Below are 27,287 nucleotides of genomic sequence, written 5' to 3'. Positions count from 1 at the left end.
CTTTAGGGAGACACACACACACACACACACACACACACACACACACACACACACACACACACACACACACACACACACACACACACATATATGACCATATGTGTCTGCTCCTTATACAGTAAACCTGCATAGTGCCTTTGGGCTTTGAATACAAGGGGGAAATCGAACCATCACACAAAATATTTCCATAATGTATTTAACATATTCAAGAACAAGATTACTAACAAAAGCGGCATTAGTTTTCTGTCTAATGTCATTACCGTTTCCTGCAGTACATGTACCATGCGGCAAAATTCAACATTAGATCTGATTAGACTTGATGGTTTCAATTGGATCAAATCAAATTAAATGCACCGCGTTGGGCTTTAGAGTGCTCAGTCAACAGTAGAGGGTGAAGGAATGGCTGCAGGCGCTGTTCTGACTCGCTCTGATTGATGGTTGCCAAAGACGGGGGAAGAGGAAGGATGAGAGAGTAAGAAAGACATACGGAGAGAGCAAGAGAAGAGAGTGGAGGGGATGCTGACGATGACAAAGAAAGCTATTTCCTTTGTCCGTGTCCAATCTCTAAAGTCACTACTGATGCTGTGCTTAATACAAATGTGGCATACTTTGCTGTTGTAAAACATGATCACATCAAGTCAGGAAATGGGAAACCAGGTCAAACCAAATTAGGTCAAACTGGGACCCAAAACATAATAATCAATAGCCAAAAAAGGCATTCGTTGGAGCATTTTGTGTGTTAATTGCTGAGTGGCATTTAAAACTGGGTTGCAAAGGCACTTTGCACAGGACACAATGCACCTTTCTTGCAGAGTAGACAAAGGCACCTGCGTCAAGATAGCACACAAACACACACACACGCACATAAGGGAATAGAGCAGGACAAGACAGGACAGGACAGAAAAAAGGGTAGTTATCTTTCAGGGAATACTATTCATAGCCTTGTAAATGAACTCATTAAAATACCAGGAAGTCAACCTCCACCTGATTGATTTGGATTGGCAGGGAAGTTTGAAACCACTATGTGTGAGAAAGCTGGGAAATTGTATCCCAAGGTTAGGCTAACTTAAGGGAATTAGATTAGAAAAAAATCGACTAAAACAATTTATTTTGCTAAGATTGTTTCAAATTTAAATTGAGTTTTTGTAAATTAACCTTTTTTGTGAAAAGGGCATTGGAATTGAAAGGAATGTTTGTAAAATTATGAATTTAAATATATAACAAATACCAACCCGTTCTCACTCCCAACTCGTGAAATTCTTGTGAAAAACTCGTATTAAGAGCGACAATGGTAGCGAGTAGTATGAAAGACTGATAATCTGCGTGCAGAGGTTGGTTTGGTTGGTGGATGGATCAACCAACTCAGGACTTTCACCCAACCCAGGTTCATGTCCCGTTCTTGTTCCGGGTACATTTTGCAACCCCACCCACGATCTTTTCCAAACTAACTGTCTTGTTCTTGTGCTGCATGTCAGTCAATTGACATCCTGACTCAGAGCGTCAAATAGTGGTGCCAAGAGTCATGACCAAGCGTGTCTATGACGCCAAAGGGGTAGATGCTAAAGCAGACTTTTTGCGTCAGTAACCAACACCAAATACTACTCTTTTTGACATGCTGGGAGTAAGAATGTTTTGCAAATACACACTTCCTCAATTCTTTTGGGAATACATGTATCATTTATTAGCTATCTCTTATCTCAAATAAAGAGTTTGCATAGCTACACATACTGGTACAGTATATGTTGAACATTACATGTATGTATGTTATTATTGTGAATAATGGTAAATTAAAACTTTTTCAGTTGAGTTGTGAGTATACTTACAAAGGTAACATATTTTTTTTGGTTTTTCTTGTGTGTTAGAGATGAGAGGTACCTTATTATACTGGTACAAACTCTTTAAATTTCATGCCAATGCAATATGTTTTGATTTCAAGAAGCAAAATACAATCAACAGCATGTTAAAATAGAAAAATAGCAAGCTGCCATCCAGCAACAGACAAAAACACCATATTAAGCTGTATGGAGAAGAAAAGCGAGATGACAACTCAAACCAAGAGAGGAAAAAGGGTTGAAAAAAGATGCATTTGAGGCAGTAGAGTGGGTGTTGTTACAATGATTGAGTCTTTCGCTGCCAGATCAGAGGACTGTCAAAATGCTGAGGGCCTCCCAGGTCCCCCTGGAGAGACTGGTTTGTAGGAAAAGGAGGGAATCGGGGGCTAGAGTGGGGGAGGTTTGCAAGAGGGGAAAAGAAGGAAATTCTCTTGGTACTTTTTTTTAAAATGTAGCGTAAAGGAGCGATTATGATGGTTATGACTGACTTTTTTCTGATATATACATTTGCTAAAAAAAAAAGTTAGTTATATCGAAATGTCTTGGATAACAACTTTTGGGGTGAATGTTCATCTTTTTTGCCGGATAATTGATCCTCTCCTCTCCTTTCCTGTAACACTTTTCTTCTTTTCCTCCTCTGATCTCATCCTCGCCTTCATTCTTGGCTTTCTTTACCCCTCTCCTGTTTCCTTTGAGAGATAAACTGAAAATGACCTTGTTTCCCCTTCCTTATCATTCTCTTTGTTTCCTTTATTGTTTTGCTTTTCGGCAACATCTCACGGCAGCTCAAGAGACAAGATGATTGGAGAGGAAACAGAAACAGAGGGATGCTATGAAGAGAAAAACATAAAGGAAAAAGAAAGCATCTGTCTGACGGCAGAGGGCGGTTTAAAACCCCTCCTGGACTTAACACCATATAAAAACGCAGAAAACACCCGCTCGTACAGAAGGAAGTATAAATACACCGGAGAGAAAATAAAGTCTACCCCCCCCCTTGTTATTTTCATTTCCCTTCCTGTTTCTGCTCTATCTTTCATTCTTTTGACCTCTAAATAACCAGGGCTGTGTAGTCTCTAGTTTTTAGAGCTCTCAAGGGAGGAGCGAGGTGGATGAGGAGAAGAGCTTGAGCAGATACATGTAGGCAGGACAGAGTGGGAGGACTTCACCTCTCACTGTGTTAAAGGGACAAAGCTCTGGGAGAGGGTTAGGGTTAGGGGTTACTGATGTGCTGTATAGGCCCAATATTTGGCCTTTGATTTCAAGTTTTGATATGAGGTTATTTGGTATCCTCTGCCTCTGTTGGATGTGATGGATAGGATGTAGTTTAAATCAATACAAAGGTGGTCTGAGGGAAATTACTAACCTAAATTGATTCAAGTGTGACATTTTGATTTGATTCCAGTCAAGCATGCACAGCTCCTACTCTGGATTCTTAATATGTATCATCAGCCAGTGTTTCAATGCAGAATTGTACTTTTTAAATTTGCTTATATTCTAACACATTACATGTAAAATACACAAAATATTAGCATTTGGATCATTTAATTTAAAGTTGTTGGTATTCAATGCACTGTATCTGCAATGCCTAGTACCAAAACAAGTCCTCTAAACCATACAACGATGTAGGCTCTTTTTTCCTACCCTGTAATTATAATTTCATGAATTAGCGCCCCTAGCGGTGGCAGGAAATATGCCCCATGGAAGTGTTTTTCCATAATCATATCTAAACCAGAGAACATAACGGTCAAAACGGTTGCAGCTTTGTTAGATTTAGGCACAAAAACCTCCTGGTTATGTTTAGAAAAGGATAGTGGTTACAGGCCAACATCCACACAAGCATAGATCTCAGCTCAGTTCTATCTGCAGCCATGGCCCCCGGCCCCAGTTCCAGTTACTTTCTCTCAAGCCCCTCACCAGGGAAGGGGTTGGCTCTTGTTCCAACTCCAACCCCATTTCCAGCCCAGCCCTAACTACCAAAAATGAACCAAAGATCCTAATTCTCTACAGACAGATTTTGTTTGAAAATGAAAAACAGAGAGGAGTAATGTAATAGATTGTATGTCTTAGGAAAATAGTTTGTGTAAAACCCCAAACCAAGTACATATGTACCAATGCATTACTGACCACTGCACATTAGTTGTATTATAGCACTTCAGTTGCAGCCAATGTCATGTCCAACCCGGTCTCAGGGCAGTTCGTGTAATAGTCACGTTATTTTTAATCTATTGATACGTGTTCACAGGGACGTTTTTGTTGTTTGTTTCGTGGTGGCCAGCACAAAATGGTCTATACGGAGATTAACGGGGAAAGCAAACGCCTCACAAGCCGGGAGATGGCCGCGGATGAGGACACCTCACACGCCGGGAGACGGCCGCAGGGAACACGCGACAATAACGGGACGGTTAACGGAAAACAAAACCCCACACGCGGGACGCAATTCCTGGCCTCCGGGGTGAAAGTCCGGCCTCCTGGGTGAAAGTCCGGAATTGTTTGACCCATCCACCACCCCAACCAACCTCTTTACGTGGATTTTTGGCATTTAATACCACTCGCTACCGTAGACGTGCTGTGAACACGACATATGCTTCCCATTTAAATACATTAGTTTACATTTTCGTCCTGGCCACCACGAAACAAACGACTAAAACGTGATAACGTGACCATTTCACGTACTGCCATGAGACTGGGTTGTCATGTCAAATAAACACATTTTAAAACAGACTAACCTGTGATCTCCTAGGTTTTAGACACCCTGTAAAACCAATCAGTTAGACAGTGGCCTCTAACCTTGACTGGGCTCCTGTTGGCCCATAATAAGTCTCTGACATCCAACCTTGGCCCACTAACCCGAGTGCCTTTCCATCCACATGCAGGGGCACTAAACTCTGACTAGGTCCCACCCCTGAAGCCTCCAGATGCTCTGCTCAAGTCCCAGGCTTTGGTCTAGGCTTTGAGGAGGAGGGGGTGCTCCATAAGTCAGCCAGGACAGCCCTGAGACAAACGAGGTGTGTGGAGCTGAGTGCAGCTGCTCCCGCAGTACAACTGCCGCCACCACACACACACACATGCAGATACACACATACACACACAGTTCTCATAAATCACCACAGCCGCCTCTGTCGGCCAGCCTGTGCTCGCCCAGTGTTAAAAGCCAATCAGGGAAATTACATGCAAACTCCAAGGGACCTATTTTCACTTTCTTAAGAAATCATTAGTCAATGTTATGAGCTTTGACATCTCCATAATACCACGGCCGTCTGCCGTAGACCCAGTGCCTGTCCCCTTCCCTGCTCAGAATGGACAACTGTACATGGGCTGCCCTGGTTTTTCGTGGCCCCCTGGGAGAGAATGGTGGTCCCAAGAAAGGAGCAAAGCATAAGGGAGGATTAAAAGCAGGACAAAATTTAGCATAACAAAAATTGAAAGGCAAAGAGGAATATGAAATTACACTGCATTGGAAAGGGAAATATGAATATGTTATACGTGATAATGAGTGATAAGTCAAGCTAATTTTAATGTACTCATGTAGCCCATGTACTGCCTGGTTCCAAAAACAAACAGGCGTTTGGGAGACAAAGATTGAAAAATAATACAAAAACTCTTTTTTACCAACCACATCTGTGGTCCCAATGCTTTGTGATCCCAGAGCAGGAAGTGCATTGACCTGCAATAACCCATAATGCTGTGCATTGAAAAGGTATAAGTGTTGGATTGCCTGGAGCCAGGCGTTTGTTAGTCAGGTGCAAGGGATCTAAACACAAGAAATGAAAACAAATAAAAGGTGTAATATATTTCTGATACCTGGATGTGGTGTTGGCCGTGATTTTGAGGCTACCGGGGTTGCGGATGAGTTTATCCAGGATGCTGACGATCTGTTCAAACTTGGGCCGGTTGTTCCTCTCTTTCTGCCAGCAGTCCAACATTAGCTGGTAAAGGGTAGCCGGGCAGTCCATGGGTGGGGGGAGGCGGTATCCTTCATCTACAGCCTTTATTACCTGGATGTAGGAAGGAAAGAAAAGACAGGATTTGAGAAATTACAGATAAGATGTGTTCATCATCTGTTGCCTCACAGCAAGTAAGCACTGCTGAGTACTGGATTTGATGTCCAAGCAGGGCCTTTCTGTGTAGAGTTTGCATGTTATCCTTGTGTTTGCGTGGGTTTCCTCCCACAATAAAGACATGCAAAAAATTATTTTTTGAGGTACTGGCGTTACAAATTGACTATGGCTGACCACTGCTCATATTTAGTTGGGATGGATTAAAGGCAGATACATTTCTTGTGTGTGTATAATGTACTTGACAAATACATGTATATAAAAAGTGCCTGACCCCATCTGTGGGACTATATTCCCTTGTTTTCTTCTATGTGTTAAGACTTTTGGACATAACTAAACATCTAATCTAAATCAGTGGGAGTTGCTGGTTATTTATGCTTAGTTTTCCACTGCATCGTACGGCTCTGCTTGACTTGACTCAACTCACTTTTTTGATACCAGTTTTTTCTCTTTTTGTTTTCCACTGCGTATAGTACCCTCTCAGTGTAGGCAGGCTTGTCAACTAATCGCCATAGCTACGCTGAGTGAAACTGTCGTGACAATATCGTCAATGCAACGCTGACTGAATTCTTTCATCAGCAACCAAACAGAGGAATGTCTGCACTTCGTCAATTATATGGTGCAGTGTAAGTAGTGTATGGTGCAGTTTTGAAGGCTGCCATTATTTCAAATTTGGGATGAGAGGGGCAGCATCTAGAGCGCGGTAGAGCATGCGCCCCATGTAGGCTCAGTCCTTGCCAGCGGCCCTGGTTCAAATCTGACCTGAGGCTCTTTGCTGCGGTCATACCTCCTCTATCTCCCCCATTTCCTGTCTCTCTTCAGCTTGTTGTGGTAGCTACTGATGGTAGCTTAGCTATATTTCAAAATTGCGGGTTTGTGCAGGATGTCTCGTGTTGCGCCAGTGACCATTCTCTCTGATCAATCAGTGGTCTGCAGCGTTTTAACTCCACCTTTTTTAGTATCGGGTCAACTCCTTTGGAACCTTAAGGGAGGTGGTACCAAAAAAAGTACCAGGTACTGTCCGCAACTTTTGCTAATGGAAAACCAAAAAAGAGAAAGTCAAGTATAGAGTCTAATCGAGTCGTACCATGCAATGGAAAAACACTACTCTTCATCAGTAAAACTTGTCAAATGTGCAAAGCTGGCTGTGGTGGCTGCGCCACACAGACACCCCTGCTAAAGGAACTTGACAACATAGCAATACTTACATCCTGATTGGACATCTCCCAGTATGGCCGTTCCCCATATGACATGACTTCCCAGAGCACAATGCCATAACTCCAAGCATCACTGGCTGATGTAAACTTCCTGTAGGCAATAGCCTCTGGAGCTGTCCACCGGATAGGGATCTTACCTCCCTGAGCGACAGAGAGTAAGAGAAAGATAAATCAGTCTTTCAGTCAGTCCAGTGGCATTACACTTTTGTTCTTAAAATTCATACAAGACCACATATCAGACATTCAAAATAATCCTCAAAAATAGAAATGGATTGACAGGACATTGGGTGACAACAATGTGTTAAGTTTTATGGTATAACTTTGATGGTGTAAATATTACAGAAATGACTGCAAGTAATGCATGTAATATTGGATGTATTACAGCCAATACACATGGTTTATGTCACATGCAAAGGCCTACATGTCCTGAAACATTCAGACAATTTTATGAGCTGTTCTGAAATCCTTTAACCCCAATGGGCTCAGTGGTTTGGACTGAGCACGGTGATCTCAACCTCAGATCCAGGACTGTAGCAGTTATCTGAAATATTATTACTAAGTGGTGCAGAGGACCTGCAGTAAAACCTTCAAAGGAGTTATTTATGTCACATTGATTCATTTGCTTTTTAACAAAATATAAGCTACAGAAATATTAAAAATAAATAAATAGATAAAGCAGATTTAAAAGGAGTAGTATAAAGTGACATTGAACCTTATTGTAAGTACAAAAATGTATGGCTATATTCAGTTTTAATCAAATGCTATCTGCATCAACCTAAAAAACACAACATGTTAATCAAACTAAACTCCAAAGTTTTGTGCACGACCTCTCAGTGTCTGCTGCATTTGTCATTCTAGCTGAGAAGCAGGACAAATGAAGAAAATGGAGCTGAGAAAAGGAGGCCGATGGCAGCCAAAGCTAACAGATATCAGCCAAGATGCTCAGCTCTTGCCCCGGTGCTGTAGTCACACACACACATACACACAAAATACCACTTCGAAAACACACTCTCATACTGCTTGATTCGTCAAGAAACACTAGGAGGCACTGACTTACATGCACAGAAACATACACAAAGTAAAACTATAGTTTTTGCCTTAAAAGTCAAGGCTAGAGAAGTATAAAAATAACAGAAAGTTCTAGTGAGGGTTGGATGGAAATCTCCTTCTACTGTATGTGTGGAGCGGTTATGAGAATTTATTATTGTGTTTTATTATTTTAGATTATGTATTTCTGGGAGGAAGGCAAACGGCACACTGACTGTTTATTTGACAAGCAATTCTCAGACGGCAAATTATACTATGTTTAAAGGGGCTGCACGCATGGTCTAGAGCACAGGATCCTATGATGAAAATGACCACACACGCTGCAAAAGGTACAGATGAATGCCTGAAGTATTGCGTGCCTGCTCATAATGTTTCATTTTGTGACATGTGCTGTGAAAGTGAAACAAATGAAATTTCCTCGAATTGTCATATGTTTACCTCCAAGATGTGGACACTTGTTTTTTCAAAACTGAATTGTCTCACCTACTACAGTAAGTTTTTTCTTAAGGTTTCTCTTAAGATGTACATTTTTCCTTGCCCGAGCACTATACTTTGGGGCGTTGCAAGAAATATGCTCAGCAAATATCTAAGACTAAGTGAGTTCCCACAGTTCAGTAAAATTGCTATGGAAATTCCATTGATGTTTTTGGCAAATCAAATACATTTTAATCCAAACTGTGGTTGTTCAGGTTTTAAGGTGTCAATATCTAAAAAGTTCAGAGTTGAGGCCAAGTTGCAAAGTAAACGTGATCTGAGAGTTGAGAGTATCACGTACAGTAGGTTAAATCATTAATATGGAAGGAGACAATGGGCAGGTGTCACATGATGAACTTCATCAAATTCTGTAGAAATTGCACTTTTGGGATGAAACCTAAGTGTGGTGGATGGGTCAACGATGCAATGCGTCCCTTCAAGGCAGATGGTGTTTGGAGCGGTCCTCTCAATGACCTTCCCAATTGGTGTATGTTTGCCATTTCTGTACTGTAATCCAGCGAGGCCAAGCTATGGGGATTTTTGGGTCGGTCTTATCACAACTCTGTTTTTATTGATGTTCTTCTCCCTTGCCATAGTCGGAAAATGGAAGAGGGAAAATACTGAAAGTACACAGCATGTGTGTTTGTGAGAGGTGTAAATGTGGAGCTCATTATGATGGATTCTGTATGCATAAAGACAAGAACGTTTGGTTTGTCGGCATTCTTGCTGGAGAGGATAAAAGATCATTCTGATTTTAAAAGGAAACTGTATCCAGTTGTAGAGCTATTGTATTGAGTACTATATCCCATTGTTGTGTTCAGAGAGTTTTATGTAACATTACATTTTAAGTAACACATTCCTGGAAGAAAAAGGGTGTGCCCTAGCACAGTGCCCAACATATTTGTTCTTGCTGTCATTTATGTCCTCAGATTGTGTTTGTGCTCCAGCTCACCCTGGTAGTGTAAGCAGCCTCCGGGTCATCCTCCAGGACTCGGGACAGGCCGAAGTCTGACACTTTACACACCAGGTTGCTGTTGACCAGGATGTTTCGAGCTGCCAGGTCTCGGTGAACGTAGCCCATGTCTGACAGATACTTCATGCCCGAGGCGATGCCACGCAGCATGCCAACCAACTGGATGCCTGTAAACTGGGCATCGTGTTTCTAAAAGAAAGAAAGAAAATTGAAAGGAAGAAATAAAACATGAGGTACACACGGCCACACATTTAATATATGATATAACACGAAAGGAGTCTGACCTTTCTGACTATTTGCATGAAATGAAACCTTTCTACATAAGTAACTGCAGCATTTTCATTAACCTTTAAAAACCACCTTTGACATTCTGTACATCTTCTTCAGCTTAACTGTGATATACCAAAGCCAGAGAGGCAGTAGTGTATGGAAGTTAGGATCACATTACTGAAATGCTTCTTTTTTTTTAATCAGTCCAGTCCAGTTATCAACCACATATATGATGCTATTTATTACATATGGTGCACATATTTATCATATAATGGCTTCTGTGATGACTAATGAAAGCCCTTTATCTTGAGTTGTATGACCTGATTTCTGTGACATTTTGTTTGGATTCGTTATAAGTATCCATGACTATGCCTAAGAGTCTAAATACAGTATTTCAAGGCTACAGTACTCCTCTCATTTTAAACTGTCAACACTGATAGCTTAAAATGCTTAAATGGATACATATTACAATGAAAGCATATGGATGTTGATCCTTCGTAAGTCGTAATAGGAAAATCCTTCTCAAATGGAAGATCTCAAATGGATTTTTTAGCTCAACAAAATGTTTGCAAACTGGTTAGATGCAGCATTCTACAGACTGGATGAGATATAAACAAAAAACATATTTCTTTCTGTTTGCATTGGCAATCAGAAGCGTTCACTAGTTTACACCGACGAGTGTTTGTGAGTAAGCCTATATGTCTGAGTGGGCAAGAAATACAAACAAAGAAGACAGAAGGAGAGCCTGAGATGATGAAATACCATTAGACAGTTGATGTTGATGTTTTTGCTCAGGGTTTACACAAGGCTCCATATAGCATGTGACTGAGTAGTTTGTCTGTGTCTAATTGGATTTCTAGCCATTGCTCTTTGCATGCACTGGTTTGCTCTGTGTTTGACAAAGACCACATCATTTGTGAGATGAGTGTAAGATGAGTGTGTTTTCCTTTGAAAAACAAACGGGCCCACCTCACCTCCCACTTCGTCTGGAGCAATTAGTGGCCAGACCACCTGGCTTAGTCACTTCAAAGCTTTGCAGATTCAGAATACGGACATAAGCTACAATGCATGAGCTATGCATTTGCATGTGTGTGTTTGCACATAGGACACATTTTTCAATGATGAAGTGCAGGCCTCTGGGAAAATGTCAGGAAACAACAGCTACTCCTCCTGCATGTGTCTGGATACTGTGCAGACACATGTGGAAAAGGGCTAAAACAGGCATCAGTACTCATGCTTTAATGCCAGGGTTGTGGCTTGGCTGTTGTTCTTTGGCTAATTTCAGCAAGGCAGGTCAATTCCTCTTTAAGAGAGGGAGGCATTGTAAGAATCAAATTCAATCCTGCCCTGAAGAACAGCAGGGATACAGTTCATAAAAGCTTGTCATTTGATAAGCCCTGTATAGAAAGGTTAGCTGAAACTGTCAGAACTGCTAAAATGCTCAGGTACATACAGTGTTTACTGGAATCGATAGAGAAGCCTTAAAACCTTTTCTTTAAACAAGTGTAGAAATTTGCCACATGACCAAATTTGTTACTTTCATAATAACAATAAGACTAAACAAGTCTAATACATGTGTGAAACTGGCATTTATTATTACAGTATTTTCTAATTTACAAGTTTATTTTTTTAAATCAATGTCTGTTATTTGATAGCATCCAGAAAGAAAGATTTAATCTTTAGTCAATGATTGAAAGCAGAAAACAGCATGTTTTTAATAGTCCTGCACTTTTAGGGTAAATAGTTTGATTGCTGCCTGAACCAAATCAGTGTTCAGCATTTTGTAAATGCAATCTTTGTAGACCCATGTCATTAATAAAATGTCAAAGCAAAGATTTACTGTACTGCTTGACAGAGTGAACTGATGTGTGATGTTTGAACACAACATCACACATTTTTTTCAGAACATTAAGGTGTTCCCTGGTGTGGGTTCCTTAATCCTCAGCTAGCCATTGAGTTTGTGCTCCCCCAACTTCCTCAGGGTGTGGACCACTAAGATGCATCATGATATCCACTCTAAACTCCAAATGTGTGTGTGTGTGTGTGTGTCTGTAATACTTACTCTCAAGAAACTGTCCAGGGATCCGTTCTCCATGTATTCTGTAACAATCATGACCGGTTTACCTGTGACAGAAAGGGAAGTTTCAATCTTACATCAGTTGTATCGCAACTTGAAAAATGACTTCTGTTTGCTGTAGAACAGAACGACCAGCCAAAACACTCCACTATAACAAAAGACACTCATAGCCCAACATCGTATTAATTTCAGATTTTTATTCTCTGAAACTGCCAAAGTCATAGAGAGTCAACAGGGAGTGCCGTAACTTGACTTAAAGTAGACATACATGGGTCCTGATAGGGACCAGGTTGAGCTCTTTTTTTCCTCTGTCTCACACATACACACACACACACACACACACACACACACACACACACACACACACACACACAGGGTCCCAGCAGGTCAGCTGTCAAAGTGTGACATCTTTATTTCATTATTTCTGTGAAAGATCTGGTTGTAAATCCACTCTGCCTGCTATCATCTGTACCTGATCAGACTACAGCCAACACAAGGTTTATTACAGGGGGAAAAAGAAAAAGAAACTCTTTAAGAAACCTTTAAATCAGCCATTGTTTCAGCGCCAGTGTCAGGACTTGTTTGTGTCCCAGATGGCTTTGTTCTCGCTGCTTCATTCTTACCACGAGCCGTATGCTTCTTCTCCATTTTATTCAGATTAATGTGCCCTCCTCCCTCCTCCTCCTGTTCTCTTTCAGTCCCGACCTACCTATTCTCTATCATCCCTGGCTCTCTACTCCCATCACCCCATCCTTCCATTTTCCTTCCATCCCTCTTGCATGTATTAATGTGATCCCTCCTCACATCTGGTAAGACACTGACTTTTTCCCCCAGGAATAACACAGGCTGAGTGGAGAGGGTGACGGAATTAGTTGTTTAAAGAAACAAATATATTACTCTCATTGGAAAAACAATAAACTTTCCATTGGTAATGATGGAAGCTGCCTGACTCAATATCTTTAAATAAATCAAAGCAGATCTGGTGTGAATTACAATTCCAAATGTCCCTATGAGTCAATCAGATGCTGACAAAAAAAAGTCCAATTTGGCACAACAGACAAAATAAGCATTAAATAAGAGTAGGTGAGTTAAGTCAGGGTCGTAGAAATTGAAAAAAATTAACTTTACTTTCATAAAGCATTCACTCAATTTAAACAAAAACTTTTTGCTTCTCAGTTTTCCCCTCATATAAGTTTTTCACTATGACATAAGGTTTCCTGCTTTTTTGCTACTGTAAAAAATGAGTTTTAACTCTCACAACAGCATGCATTTTCTCAATATAGTTCCCACACTTTCACTCCACTTTTACTCCAACACTCTCTTACAATTACAGTAAAAAAAAATCTCTCATCATTTAAACACAGTCACAGCTACAGTTAAACACCCTCCACCCACACCCCCCCATCCCTAAAAGGCTATGATAGATTGCTCCGTTTACCAAGGGACAGCTTTTATAGTTTCAGACGGGAATACACACACCCTGTCCTCCCTCCTGTCCTCCGCCCTCTTCCCTTCCCGCTTTCTCTCTATTCTCATCATTAGCAGCAAAGATAAAGGCCCCTAAACCCCTTTATTCTGTGAACACAAGTGTGAGTGTGTGTGTGTGTGCAAGTGTGGGTGTGTGTGAGAGAAGAGTACATGTGTGTGTGTGTGTGTGTGTGTGTGTGTGTGTGTGTGTGTGTGTGTGTGTGTGCGGGCCTGCAAATATGCAGCATGTGAATCAGCCAAAAGCAGCAGCAAGGTAAATGGGGTGTGAAAGTCTCAGGATTATTAAGAATTAACAGGAGCAGCTTAATAAATCACCCTACCGCCGTGTGTGTGTGTGTGTGTGTGTGTGTGTGTGTGTGTGTGTGTGTTTGTGTAGGTGTGTGTCTGTGTGTCAGAGCATATCAAATGGACCTCCTAAAACTATGCCCTGCACTTATGCTGCTCCAGCTCATGCACATGTGTTCAGGGTATCCCTCCAAATCTCATGTACACACACAAACATACACACATAACACACAAACTACTGAATATTGGGCTTCCCCTATTAGTCTAAAAGCAGCAAATTAAACCACAGTCTTGTGTTATTGTAGCATTTTTCACTGGCTGGACATTAATAGGAAGAGTGGTGTACTGTAAGACGTATTAGGCAAACAGTCTCAATGATGAGTGATTATACACATAAAAACCTTCACTTTCAGGATTTATTGTGTTCAAGACTGAATAACAAGGACGTTAGAATAATGCTGAATTCATCAGTGAATGTGCTTTCCTTGTGTGTCCTTCGCAAAAAAGAAATTTGGATTCATTAACAAAAAAAAATGTTGTAATTTTTTTTCATTATTATTTCATTGTAGGCCTATACAGTGTAGACAAAAAAATCACTCGTTGCTGTTTTTGACTAATACCAACCATTTTCACTATATCCACTTCATACCATTTTATCTGATTCCCAGAATTCTCACAGAAACAGTTGATGGTAACAATGTAATGTTTCATTTTTGCTTCTGAGAAGACACATGTAAATTACAATTTTGTAGCTTAAATTCTGTCAGTGGTGATTCAAAATGATGAATAATAAGTGTGTCTGAAATATCAATATATATATATATATATATATATATATATATATATATATATATATATATATATATATATTTTTTTTTTTTTTTTTTTTTTTTTCTTTAAGCTGTCTGATGTCTGCAAAAACTATAACTTCGGAGAGAAAGCAAGATATTATTAATTATTAATTGACACAATATGCCCTGCTTGTTGCTCTTAGCGCATTACATTTGATTGCTCGGCAATGCTGTTTTTGATTAGAAGAAGTCTTGTCGTGCTAGTAAGTTACTGAATTCAAATGACTGAAATTTAAGAGGCAGGGAGCAATTAAAGCATTGAGATTACTCAAGAAAAGGACAGATGAAAACAAGGAGAACAAGTGAGAGAAGAATACTAAGAGCAACCCAAAATTGGAGACAATAAAGTAAGATAGAATTACCACACTGGCAGAACTACTTTAAAAGCCCGGTGCCGCAGGGATATAGAGGCACATTTCTCAGCGACAAAGTTCAGACTCATTATTTCCTTTTTTCTGCAGTCATTCCTTTTTAAAGAGGCCTTCTGTGTGCTAATGATAGTTTTATAAAGAGGCCCAGAGGGGAGCGAGTCAGAGATATGGATTTATGGATTTATGCCTGCTTTGGACATAGGCTTTGATCAGAGCACATTGATCTGCAGAGATTTACACAATGGCAACTCAATAAAAGTCCTGCGCTCTTTCACAGAAGTGCCGGCCACTTTAGAGCCATTTGTCTCATTTTGCCACTCTCTTGAGATGCCGATTCTGTTCTCTCTTAATCTATCCTATTCTAATTCTATTTTATTATATTCTATTCTGTCCTTGTGCTTAAATTGTGTTTGTTAAGCATTATTGCCAAGTGTTTCCCAATTGTTATTTAATTTGAAGTAACAATCATGGTTCTAAAAAAATAATATATATATATATATATATATATATATATATATATATATATATATATATATATATATATATATATATATGTTTTTAAAGAATACCACCATAATGTGAAATCTTGAAAAAATTGGAAAATTGAATCACTTAGATAGATTTCCACACAGTTAACTCCCTTCACTGTGACATTAAGTCATCATGAGTCATTGATGCACTTACTGCGTGTTACCACCCCCTCCAGCCTGATGATGTTAGGGTGGTCAAACTGTCCCATTATTGATGCCTCAGCGAGGAAGTCCCGCCTCTGCTTGTCTGTATATCCTCCTTTGAGAGTCTTGATGGCCACACAGATCTCCTTCTTGCTGGGAAGCTTCAAACGACCACTGCACACCTCGCCAAACTCACCTAAAGATAAAAATCATGGAAGATACAACAAAACAAAATGAAAAGACATATTTTTTTTTTATGTTTTTATCTCAAACATATTCCGGTCAGGATTTCACTTATACCAGAAACCCTGCTTATAAACAGTGATCACTATTTAATGCTATAAGTTTTTGTCTTATGATGATACAATGTAAAGTTATACTTTATATCACTAAGAAATGGTCCAAATATTTGCCAAATTCATGAGAAATTAAGTTGTATATGCTATTAAGATAGCTGTGAAGTAATGAAGATTCATATTCTAATTCCCCATAACAATGACAAACGGTATATCACGGAAAGCAGTGTAACTTTTCAAAAAACTTTTTTACACAAATAATTTTAAACGCTTGTCTTCGAGTCCAACCAAAAATAAAAATGTAAAATTAGCCCCCTGGATTAGCACTTATAGCTAACTACAGAGGGATCTACTTCAGGGCAACTTGGGTAACTAAACTAGTTGCTTGTCTGTCTTTTCATACTGATCCACTGCAACAGTCAAAACGATAAGCTATGTTCAACATGTCATCCATTTAACAAGGTTAGCATGATACAGAAGTACTATAAATGCGCTTCTTGTGCACTTAATTAGAATAGCGGTTCAACTGTTGTGTGAGGTGCCATCATGATGTATGATTTTTACAGATGCTTTGACCACTTAGAGTCAAAGATAAAGTGGCCGATCAAAGAGGATCTTGATGATTAGCCCTGTAATTACTTAACTCCCATTAATCAGGAAAGTATGTATTGATCTTGGCGAGAGATAACTGCATAATTATGTGGTACAACCTCTTATTACAGTAATGACACCATGTGTAGTAATAAACTTTGAAACTGATCCACCCCAATCCACAGTCCAAATAACAGCTCAGAGAGCGAAGCGATCTTTCAACTTTCCTTCAGTGTCGTATTAAAATGCAGCGTGATTCAACATCCACTCTGGGAGAGAACAATTAGCATTCCTTGCTGGTGAGGGGATGTGCGTGTTTACCTCAGCCCATTGCCTGTATGTGTGTAAATGTGTGTGCTTTGTGATCTCCACTAGGTACTGTAAGCTCTTGGGGCAGTCTGGCCACTTCAAAGACAGCTAGCCATGTTACAGCTAGTGACGGGCTGGGGATTTGGCTGCACTGTAGAAGATGCGTGGAATGTGTATATCTGGGTGTATGTGTTTCTGTGTGATTGTCTTTTACCCCATAATGTATATGCATATTGACTGTGAGATGATGTCAGAGCTAAGCCACGTGCAGATCTCTCAGAGTCCAGTACAATCAATTCCCATAGCAGCTCCAGATCAGAGAGCATGGGTCAAACCTTGGACTTGAAAGGGTCTGGAAGAACGTAAGCCAGAAAAATTACAACCTGTCTAAATACCAAACGCATGCCTGTTCTTCTGGTCTTCACCAGTGGATCCACGAGCCAGGCCAAGGCACTTTTTTTTAATGTGGTCACTCTGAGAAAGAAGATCTCGGTCTAATAAGGCTTGATTAAGGACACTCTTTTCCTGCTCTCAGTAGAGCTAGGCATCCCACTTTGATGTTAAAGTCTGACCAATGTAAGCAGAGCGGAACATGTGTTCTGTCTTTTAACACGCAATCACCGATTGGCAAGAAGATCAAAGTCTTGTTAACATGTTTGATGAAGACAGATGGGGATTGAGGCAGGGATGGAGAAAGAAGAGGTATGGTCTGTATTGTTTAGAAAAAAAATCACACAGGTGGTTGGTTGTATTGAAGTTGTCGGTCTTCACCTCTGGTGTTTTCTTCACATATACTTGTTTTACAATAGATTTAAAAGAGCTGAAGTTCCACTCCATTTCTGATCCAACCTGTGTTCCAATATCATACAACTCAATGTTTTTGTTTTTCTTATAGAGGGTTTCATGCTTTCTAAAAGCATCAATATGTTTCCAGGGTTTTCTGTTCATAATCTAAGATATGTTTGCATCTACTACTGCACTGGTTGCTAAAAGTTGATCACATTGGTATTTTTTCATTAGCACTCAAATGTAGCAACACCACAGTTTCTCTCAGAAGCAATTAATGTCAAAGCCTCAAGGGAGCTGTGCTTGCTGAATGCTAACAAAATAATCATAACTTTGTCTTAAAGGTATAAATTAACAAACAAACATTCTGCGCAGCACGGGACTATCCAAAGAGAGTTTGCCTCAAGTGGCTCCAATCATCTACTGTAACTCATAAAGTTTGTTTGGTTACAATTATGTGGTACTAAGTAGGATATAATACCTCCTGAACATGATTTCACAGTTGCTTTTCAGCATAGATAAAAATAGACTTATTGCACAATGTGATGTTGAACTTCATGTAAGCATGGAGACACACTAAAATAAATATACTTTGCCTCTGCAATTCACTGTGCGCATTAAAAATGTATAGTATACTGTAGAGTAGCCTTCTTTGGTGTGAACTCAACTGTGTGTGAGGGTATTAGGGTTCAACTGTTATTGTTTTTAGGAGGAAGTTAGTGGTATCAGTTATATATTATAGTTTAAATACAATATTTCCATTCATGTTTTCCATGAATTATATTTAGTCTCTCTTCTATATGCCTGCAACAGTCCTTTAAATATAAATGTAATTAAACGTGCATGTCTCTGTAATTGGACCATAATTCAAGCAAATCATGAGAATGGATTCCCATAGATCAGTGCATTGATAGATTCTACAATGAATAAAAACACAAAGGCTTCATATTAGAAGTATACACTGGCTTGTCTATACTGCCACCGGTGTATCATTGTACCACTATAGATATTCATATGCTTTGTGTCTGCTATATATTATGAAAAATGCATTGTGGAGTGTTGCGTAGTCCAGTGTGGAGTCAGGTATGAGACTCACAGGCCATCCTGACAGCTTTACAGTGTGGAGGTCTGGTGGGACTCTGGAGACCGGCCTGCAGTTGTGCTGTGTGCTTTAGTCTGCATCTATTCTGCCTGCACTCGACATGAATCACAGTGCATTACCCTCTCATCGGCACTCCTGCTCAAGTTATCAGGGAGTACATGAGGAGAGGAGAGTAGCTTTACTGTTGCAATCATTAGAAGGAGTTCAGAATTAGAGCACCAGGCATTTGCCTGTGGGAAATGTAAAGAATGAATAGAATGAAGAAAAAAAAAGATGAAGGAAGGAAAGAGGAAAGGTAGAAATGAACCAACTGAAGGTGAGCAGAACTACTTCTAATTTCACCATCCTCCCCCCGCCATCATAGAGAAGGGCTGGAAAGAAGGGACCTCAAGCTGGGACATTAAATGCTTTCTCATGCCCAGCTGTGCAGTATATGACACACAGTTAAACTAGCCTGCTGCTACAAAAATGTAGATATATGGGGGCTCTACATGCACCTCATTTTTTTACTGTATGTGGTTGAGCACTTGGTGTGTCTTTGTCATTTAAATAGAGTGTGAACAACTAAGAAAGTAAAGTTACTGTAGGGTGAGATTTGGGAAAAAGAGTTCTGGACAGGAAGACACCATTTATTTCCATATTTCTATACACTTTTAAATGTGGAATAACTTTTTTGAGCTTACTATTTTCTGCACTAATAAACATTTCCTTTGATGACCCAATGCAAACTGGTGATCTGAGTCCATGTATTATAATTTACATCCCTACTTTATTCAGTAAAGCGATAGTTAATTGCTAATTTTAGCAAGAATTAGAAATATAATTAACTTCACCAAACAAATGAATGAGATTTTATTATAGTCTGTTATTTTTCTAGAAAGTCACTGACACATAACTTTCCAACAGACTAGCAGCAATCGACACCTTTTTCCGAAAAAGGGTAAAGGCTAGAAATGAAATACATTGAATTTGTCATTTTGCAAATAAGCTTTGGTCTTAGTTTGACTTTGCTTGCCTGAAAAAAACATGTACGGTGTCTCATCTGTGTATTCAGCAAAGTGTGGTCAAGCATTTTTCTTTGTCTGTGCTCACCTGCTCCCACCACTTTGTCGATGGCGATGCAGGAGGCGTCCAGCTCCTTTGCAAACTCGTGCACAGCCTGGCTCGGGTCCTCATAGGTGTGGGGGTCCACGTAGGTCCTGATACCCGGCAGACGCACTGCAGCAGGAGAGAGCAGATTGTGTCAGCTAATGACCGTTTAAAAAAATATGTGCCTCCTTTTGTGTGTCCTGTCCCTAGACCATATGTCCTCTGAACATTTTATTGACTTTGAAAGGACATATCACATAGCTAGCGCTCAGCTTTACTATGAAAAACAGCATTCAAAAAATGATAAGTGATGACTGATGTATATACCAAACACTGGCCAACAAAACTAAAACTTTGAAGATGATGTAGGCCTCACTGTCTCAGTAATTGAGTTTTGGTGAAGACTTTCCAATCAAACAGAAGCCAGTCAATGCAGCAGACCTTGTGTTAGAATAACAGTGGCTACAGATGCTGCTAAGTTGAAACATCATGACATCTCTATCTCCAAGCCATGATGCACACAGTCATCAATTTGCAGCTGATTTGTGATGCACACAAATCAACTAATGAAGAATGACTCAACAGGCTTTGCGAGATATATGTTTTCAAGACAAATTTTTAAAAATGTGAACCTATCCTTTAAGTAATAAAGTTGTACTTTATTAGTCCCTGAGTGGAAATTTACGCTCTACATCTGACCCATCAAAACTATTCATGAAGCAGTGGACAGCTGCAGTTAGTTCCTGTGGAGTGTGGAGGCCAATAGGGTCAAAGATAAAGGTAGGAGTATCTAATAAATAACACATCTTATATGAATAAAAGAGGGCAAGCAACAAAGAGGGAGCAAGAAAATGGTCCACATCAGAGTAACTTTTTAGTCACAGGTCAAAAATGTATTAATGGAAACTTTAAACCCCATAATTAGAAATAGTTTAAAACTTGTGTGTCAGTACTTTCTGTAGCTGGCTAAGAGAACAGTCTGATTGTGTTCCCTATCCAAATGAAGCCTCCAGGATTAGTTTGCAAATGGACCGAGAAACCATCTTCTTAACATGGTCTCAGTCCGATTACTGTCTTCTCATATGACCAAACGAACCAAAGTAAAGGGGAAACCACTCCAAGCTTGGAAATAACTGCTCTAAAACAACTGCTGTCGGTAAAGATGCTATGAGAAAAACAGCTTCCCGATTGTAACTTTTAAATTATCTATAATATACAGTAACTAGCTAGTGTGAATAGTAGAGTGCAGGGAGGATAGTTTGAAACAGGCCTCGGGAAAACAGGGTGCAGTACTTACAGTGGCCGTTGCCAAAGTGCAGTCTTTTCTCATCAGGATGTTTGGATTTGCTGTGGCAACAAAACCTGCCAATCCAAACAGAGAAAGGTCATAAGTAGTGCCACATATCCCAATAAGACTTCACCCATTGGCCCAACCTGGAATGTGTGTGTGTGTGTGTGTGTGTGTGTGTGAGTGTGTGTGTGTGTGTGTGTGTGTGTGTGTGCGTGTGTGTGATACCAGCTCTTATAAACCAAGAGAGGATCAGTAAATCGTATAATGAGCCATGGATTTATACTCTCTCTGAACAGTACTGACTGCCAACCGACAGCCACACACACACACACACACACACACACACACACACACACACACACACACACACACACACACACACACACACACACACACACACACACACAGACACACATGGAGAAGAAATAGAAGAAAACTAATTTGGTGAAATATCAAAATGCATGCTGTCATTTTGAAAAATACATATAAAATCAACTTTCAGGTAGGTAGAGCAAAATTATTGCTGTGATTGGAGGAGTAAACACTCAGTGAGAATCAAGTGCAGAGACTGGTGGACAGACCTGCCAATCAGGACGTAGAGCAGCACAGTAAGCAAGATGATGGCCACGGCAGAGGAAATGGCGATCAGAACAACCTGGCTGCTCTCACTGGAGATGGAGAAGGCTGCTGAAAGACAGGGAAAATGAGCAGTGTTCAATTTTATTTCATAACAATTGATAATAATTGATCCTGGTGGAAATTTAGGAAAATAAAATACAAACATCAATTATCTTTCAGTCACTACTTTACACTACATCTTCTGAAACCCAGGACAAAAAAATGGCATGCATACGTCTGGTTTCCAAAAAGAATGGCACCATAATCTCGCTATTCATTATCAGATAATTCTAATGAACGGGCAGTTTTTTTGGCCCTGTGCCTCACCATATTTTTAACAACAGCAGTGAAATAATTACTATAAAAATTCTATTCTGCTGAACTTACAGTCAGGGCTGGTCTCAAACTGGAAACTGGGGCTGCTGGCTCCATATCCTGCAGCTGTGCGCGCTCTGATCTGCAGCAGGTAGGCGGTGTTGGGCTTCAGACCATTCAGAGACACATTACAACCCCGAGCACGAAGGATGGTGTAGCTGGTCTCCTGCTCCTCCTGTAAGACAAGGTGGACAAAGGAAGAGAAGGACAGAGAAAGGAATTCAATTTTGTGCGTCATTTGTGTGACAGTTATTTTTTTCTTTTTACAAAAATACTACAATTTAGTCTTGGTTGAAACTATTAATGAATATAATATACATATACAAAATGTACAATACAACACAGTATGCATTATGTGCATGTACACACATGTACACACACAAACATCCCAGACAGTTTGACAGCTTTCTTCCCAATCTGATGAATTATGTCCTTCTCATTTTATGACTTCTCTCCTACTGATCTCCACTGATAAAACAACATGAGGATTTACACACCAGGGCTGCATTCGGCACATTGTTTCCAGATGTGGAAGGAAGAAAAACGGTGGAGTAAAGATGAGAGGACAGGAGGTAGATAAGGAAGAGAAAAGATAGAAAGTAGGCATTTTTATTTTGGCTCCATGCAGTGATATTTCCACATTTAGGATAAAAATAAGACTCAATCCAATAGTGTTATTTTATGTGTATGTATATGTTTTGCACTGTAGTATGTTCCACACAAATGTGATTGATGAAACAAAAAAACATTCTATTTCACAAAAAACAGTTGGGTCCGTTTTAGTTTCAACCCATTTACTACTGTGCACCAAACATTTTATAAGTAAACCATAACATGCATAAAGCAAGGTATGTTATATGAAATTCTATCTATCATTTAGTTTGGGGTTTATTTTGTTTTACTGTACTTTTATGCATGTGACAATATTTCAATATTTAAGTGTGATTAAACTGCATTTAAAAAACAAAACAAAGATTTCATAAGAAAAATTCCATGAATGTGAAAGTACAAAATAAAAATGGAACTTTACATTACACAAGGCAGCCTATCACTATCAGAACAGGACAGCATAACATAATTCAATCAACAAAAATATATTTTACACCAAATGCTGTGTTTCTCTGTCTGTGCAGAAAGGCTTGCAATCACAATATTATAGAAGCAATTTGATACTATGAAACAAACTGCTAATATTAGGGGAAAATAGGACAAGGCCGATCTTAAATCTTAATGACAACCTATTAGAGATGACTTCAACAATCCTGAAAATGAGCTACATGTTTTGCAACATAGCCAAGCTCATAAAAATCACCCAAGGCCGAATCGGCACAGTCAAATCCTCATTTTATAGACACAGTTATAAAGAGTAACTCATTGGTACGGGCAATGGCATAAACATAAGTAGACATTCACACACACACACACACACACACACACACACACACACACACACACACACACATTAGCAGTGTCCAAAAGAAACTTCAGGCCCATTACTGAAGTGGATCAGAGTTTTATGGGGCACAAAGCTTTTCAAACTGCTATATGTGTGAGGAGGTAACTGATACACCAGACCTGCACTGGGACAACTCTTCATCACAACTATAAATCTACTCGCAGCTTGTCACCGTTCCGCTTTCAGGACAGCATGTGATCTGTTGAAAATCACACACAGGTGTGGCACAGGCACCCTTTTGTGTGTGTATACGTGTGTGTGTGTGTCTTTTGTGAGAGAGAGAGAGATACAGAGAAACTCAGGTCTGACACCTTTCTTTTACGCACACTACAGCCAGACAAGCTGTGTGATTGTGAACTATCCACTTGTGTGTGTCTGTGTGTGCGTCTCTCACCAGAACACTGATAGAATTTAATATGGCCTCTGTGCTGCTTTCTGCTTTGACAATCTAAACAAAGCTGTCGCAAATTATAGCTTGTATGACACACACACACACACACACACACACACACACACACACACACACACACGTAGATGCAAACTCATACAAAACCCAAAACAGGAGATGTACAGCAGAAATCTTGTAAATACAGTGTTTTGGCCAGCATTCCTTCCATCTAAGACTAAATAAACAGCCCAAATTAAAGTGGTTCTGAAGCTTCTATCTGCTCTTTAGATTACAGTGATAAAACATGCAAAAACAATCAGCAATGTGTATTCCCACAAATTCTATTTTCACAAAGTGCACTTGGAAATGCCTTATCGGCCATTGTGCGCCCTTTAGCCGGTTAAAGCGACAGGAAGATCGCGCGTATAGCCTGTGATTTCCAAAGATGAAACACCTCTCTTCTTCTGGGAAGTTTTCTGGTTGGGAATTCCCAAGAATATCACCAAACATTCCCTTAGAATTCCCATATGTAGGATACATAATTCGGGAACAGCCCTCACACTTTGGAAACTTGGGATCTCTGGTTTCACGACTGTGTGACACAGTGGTATGTGTTGGCGGAAAGAGTAATGCGGCAAAGACATGGGCAAAGACATGGGCAAAGACTGGTTAGGTGGGGTCCATTCAAGATAATGAGCTGCAAGGGTTTCCTTGGTATGAACCACATCAGCTACTAATGTCATAAAACTCTTCTTAACCTTTTTTAAAATGTGTTATTAATTACTATTTTTATGTCATAAAAGCAATAAAAAGACATTACTTAGCAGGACTGCATGAAAAGTGTATTACTAATGTCACTGTATTACTTAATATTATTCCTACAGTAACTCATATTTGTCATCAGAACTGTGTTTATATATCTTAGCTTTATCCAAGTTTCCCTTAGTTAAAATCTATCATACCATATAGTTACATCTATTTTGTTGTAGCTACTTAACAGTGAGTTTATGATATTCTTCTCATTTGGTATGAGTGTACTGTACTGTAGGGACTGTTAGTGCATCAGTTCATTGTTTTTTCCTTATAAATTGAACTTCCTCTTAAGTTAAAAGTCTAGCAGTGCAAATGTGATAATTCAGTTCTTGAAAAAGTATATATTCCATGTAACTTTGGAAACAACAGATGTCATGTACAGTGAAGGTAATTTATGCTACTAGAACCTCCAGTGACTCAACATAATTTATGTGCTACAGTTAATGGTAGATTATTAAGTCCATGTTTCCATCAGTTGGCAGCAAATGTTGCAATGAACAAAACGTTACTTTAAATGCGAGAATTCCATTCAGCACTTTGGATTTACAGAATAAATGACTTGTGACGATTAATATTTGTGTTCTGCCTCACAAAGAGCTCCCACTAGAAAAGGCCTAAACTATACAAATGAAATACAGTCTTGTTTGACTTTTAAACCCAACAAAGAAAACATAACATAATAATAATTACTTTCCTTATCGGCCATTGGTTTGACCTCAGAAATCTATTGGTCCATCAAGTAATTAATTTAGTATACAAACGTGTTTTTGCTTTGAATGATGTTGTGTGGTTGTTGGCAAAATATTCACTTTTTTACATTAAGAGAAGCTAGAGTCATCAGTAAATTGCTATTGGATTACATGATAATGTACACTGTATATGTCTGTTTTAAACGTCTGTAAATAAAGACAGAGAAAACCACAAACACAGAAATCTGTACATCTTCTTGCTAAAAGCTCTCCTTTAATCTCTCTTGGGCTTTTTTTGTATTCTGTTTCCCCATCCTGTTTATGTGTACATGCAATTATAGTTGCGTGAGTCTGAATATAAGTGTCTCTAAAAGCCTCTCTTTATGTCTCATAAGTGAGTCATGGTGTGGTCTTGGTGTGGGGAATTGGTGCTCCAACTCTTGTTCTCCTATGGCCTTGATCCTAGGCATGCTAGAGTTCCTCAGCGTGCCACACGAAGAGGCCTCTATCCTGGGTTGTTATGGGGGTCTCCCATGGTTGTCCCAGTTTGCTCCCTTTCCATGGAAGAGCCTTTTGTCTGGGGTTTGAAATCCCTAGGTATGTATGGCTGCCGTGGAGATTCCTCTGGGAACTTGTGTGTGCGTTTGTGTGTCCTGCCCTGAGTGTCTCCAGTAATTCCTGAGAGACGATGTGATTAACAGGGATCAGCACAAAGGCCAAGAGTTTTTCATTACAAATGCTGTCACACAGATCTTCCTAAGACTCCACCCTTTTTATTCTTTCCCCTATCTTCTTTTAATGAATATGCATTTGTAAAGCTTGAACATCTCAGAATAAGACCTGCAGTGAGCTCTGACCCATTAACTTTTTCTCTCGCTCTTTTCCGTTTTAACATCTTAGGTAAGGATGGCTGAGCAAGGAACAGAGTTTAGAGAGGAAACAGCTTCTGTCGGCCTACTAATCAAGAGATTAGGGGCCACTGTTGGCATTCAAGCAAACTGTGATCTGGGACACACACACACACACACACACACACACACACACACACACACACACACACACACACACACACGAACACACACACACACACACACACACACACACACACATGCACGCTGAATCTGTGTGATTAAACTTGCATCCACGGCTAATTTCACCATCAAATGTCAACCATAGCACAGCATTGGTGCTGAAAGCCAGTGTAATTCGTTCTGCACTAATTTCCCTCACAGAGGAATGAACGACCCCACAGACGCATTTACTGTCTGCCATAAAACTTGTCTCCATTAGGGAGAGAAGAGGAGAGGAGGGCAGGATGAGAAATAGGGGGAGAGATGAAAAAGGAGATGAGAGGTAAACATGTAAGGGGAGGTGGAGAGGAGTATAAAGCAGAAGGAAGACAGAAAGACAAACAACTAGAAGAAGAGAGGATAGAGGTAAAGTAGTGGAGGAGAAAGGTGGGGTGGTGAGAAAAGGAGAGGAATTAAGTTTTTGGCTTGTTATAGTAGAAGATGCTGGGCAACATCAGTTTCATGCCAAAGATTTGAACCCTAACCCAAAACTTTCCTCTGTGTATATGGAAAACGGGATTTAAAATTTCAAAACTATCTAGCAATGGGATTTTTTGAATGGCTTTCATAGGAAAGAAAGGTTTGCCAGCTTTGAACTCTTTATCCAGTTTTCTGTGATACATCAATGGGTGAAAGAGCTAACCTGGCTCTGTCTAAAGGTTACAAAATCCACCCACTAGCAACTCTAAAGCTAACTAAGATGGGTTACTTAGTGAGCTTTAGAGTTGCTTATAGTGTTAACTGTTAATAGTATACATTATAAGCTGGCGGGAGTCTTATATCACGATAGACAGTATATA

The 27,287-nt window shown here is 39.8% G+C and overlaps 1 protein-coding gene across 3 annotated transcripts in view; it reads right to left on the bottom strand.

Annotated features, from left to right (window-relative positions):
* epha3 (eph receptor A3) overlaps window positions 1-27,287 on the bottom strand; it is a 102,688-nt gene that overhangs the window by 11,587 nt on the left and 63,814 nt on the right. For 2 of the 3 annotated variants that reach the window (XM_028590510.1, XM_028590512.1), the window contains exons 7-15: window positions 22,084-22,246; window positions 21,660-21,765; window positions 21,085-21,149; window positions 19,791-19,916; window positions 15,625-15,810; window positions 11,931-11,992; window positions 9,578-9,787; window positions 7,096-7,245; window positions 5,634-5,827 (exon numbers count right to left, since the gene is read on the bottom strand). In XM_028590510.1, the coding sequence (XP_028446311.1) occupies window positions 5,634-5,827; window positions 7,096-7,245; window positions 9,578-9,787; window positions 11,931-11,992; window positions 15,625-15,810; window positions 19,791-19,916; window positions 21,085-21,149; window positions 21,660-21,765; window positions 22,084-22,246 (1,262 nt within the window). The remainder of the gene's footprint in view (window positions 1-5,633; window positions 5,828-7,095; window positions 7,246-9,577; window positions 9,788-11,930; window positions 11,993-15,624; window positions 15,811-19,790; window positions 19,917-21,084; window positions 21,150-21,659; window positions 21,766-22,083; window positions 22,247-27,287) is intronic. The other variant, XM_028590511.1, reaches the window with a different exon arrangement.

The sequence above is a fragment of the Perca flavescens genome, chromosome 11 (assembly GCF_004354835.1).
Source record: "Perca flavescens isolate YP-PL-M2 chromosome 11, PFLA_1.0, whole genome shotgun sequence".
In the NCBI taxonomy this organism is placed as follows: domain Eukaryota; kingdom Metazoa; phylum Chordata; class Actinopteri; order Perciformes; family Percidae; genus Perca; species Perca flavescens.
Note: the sequence above shows the minus strand (reverse complement) of the source record. Positions and strands in the feature narration are given on the sequence as shown.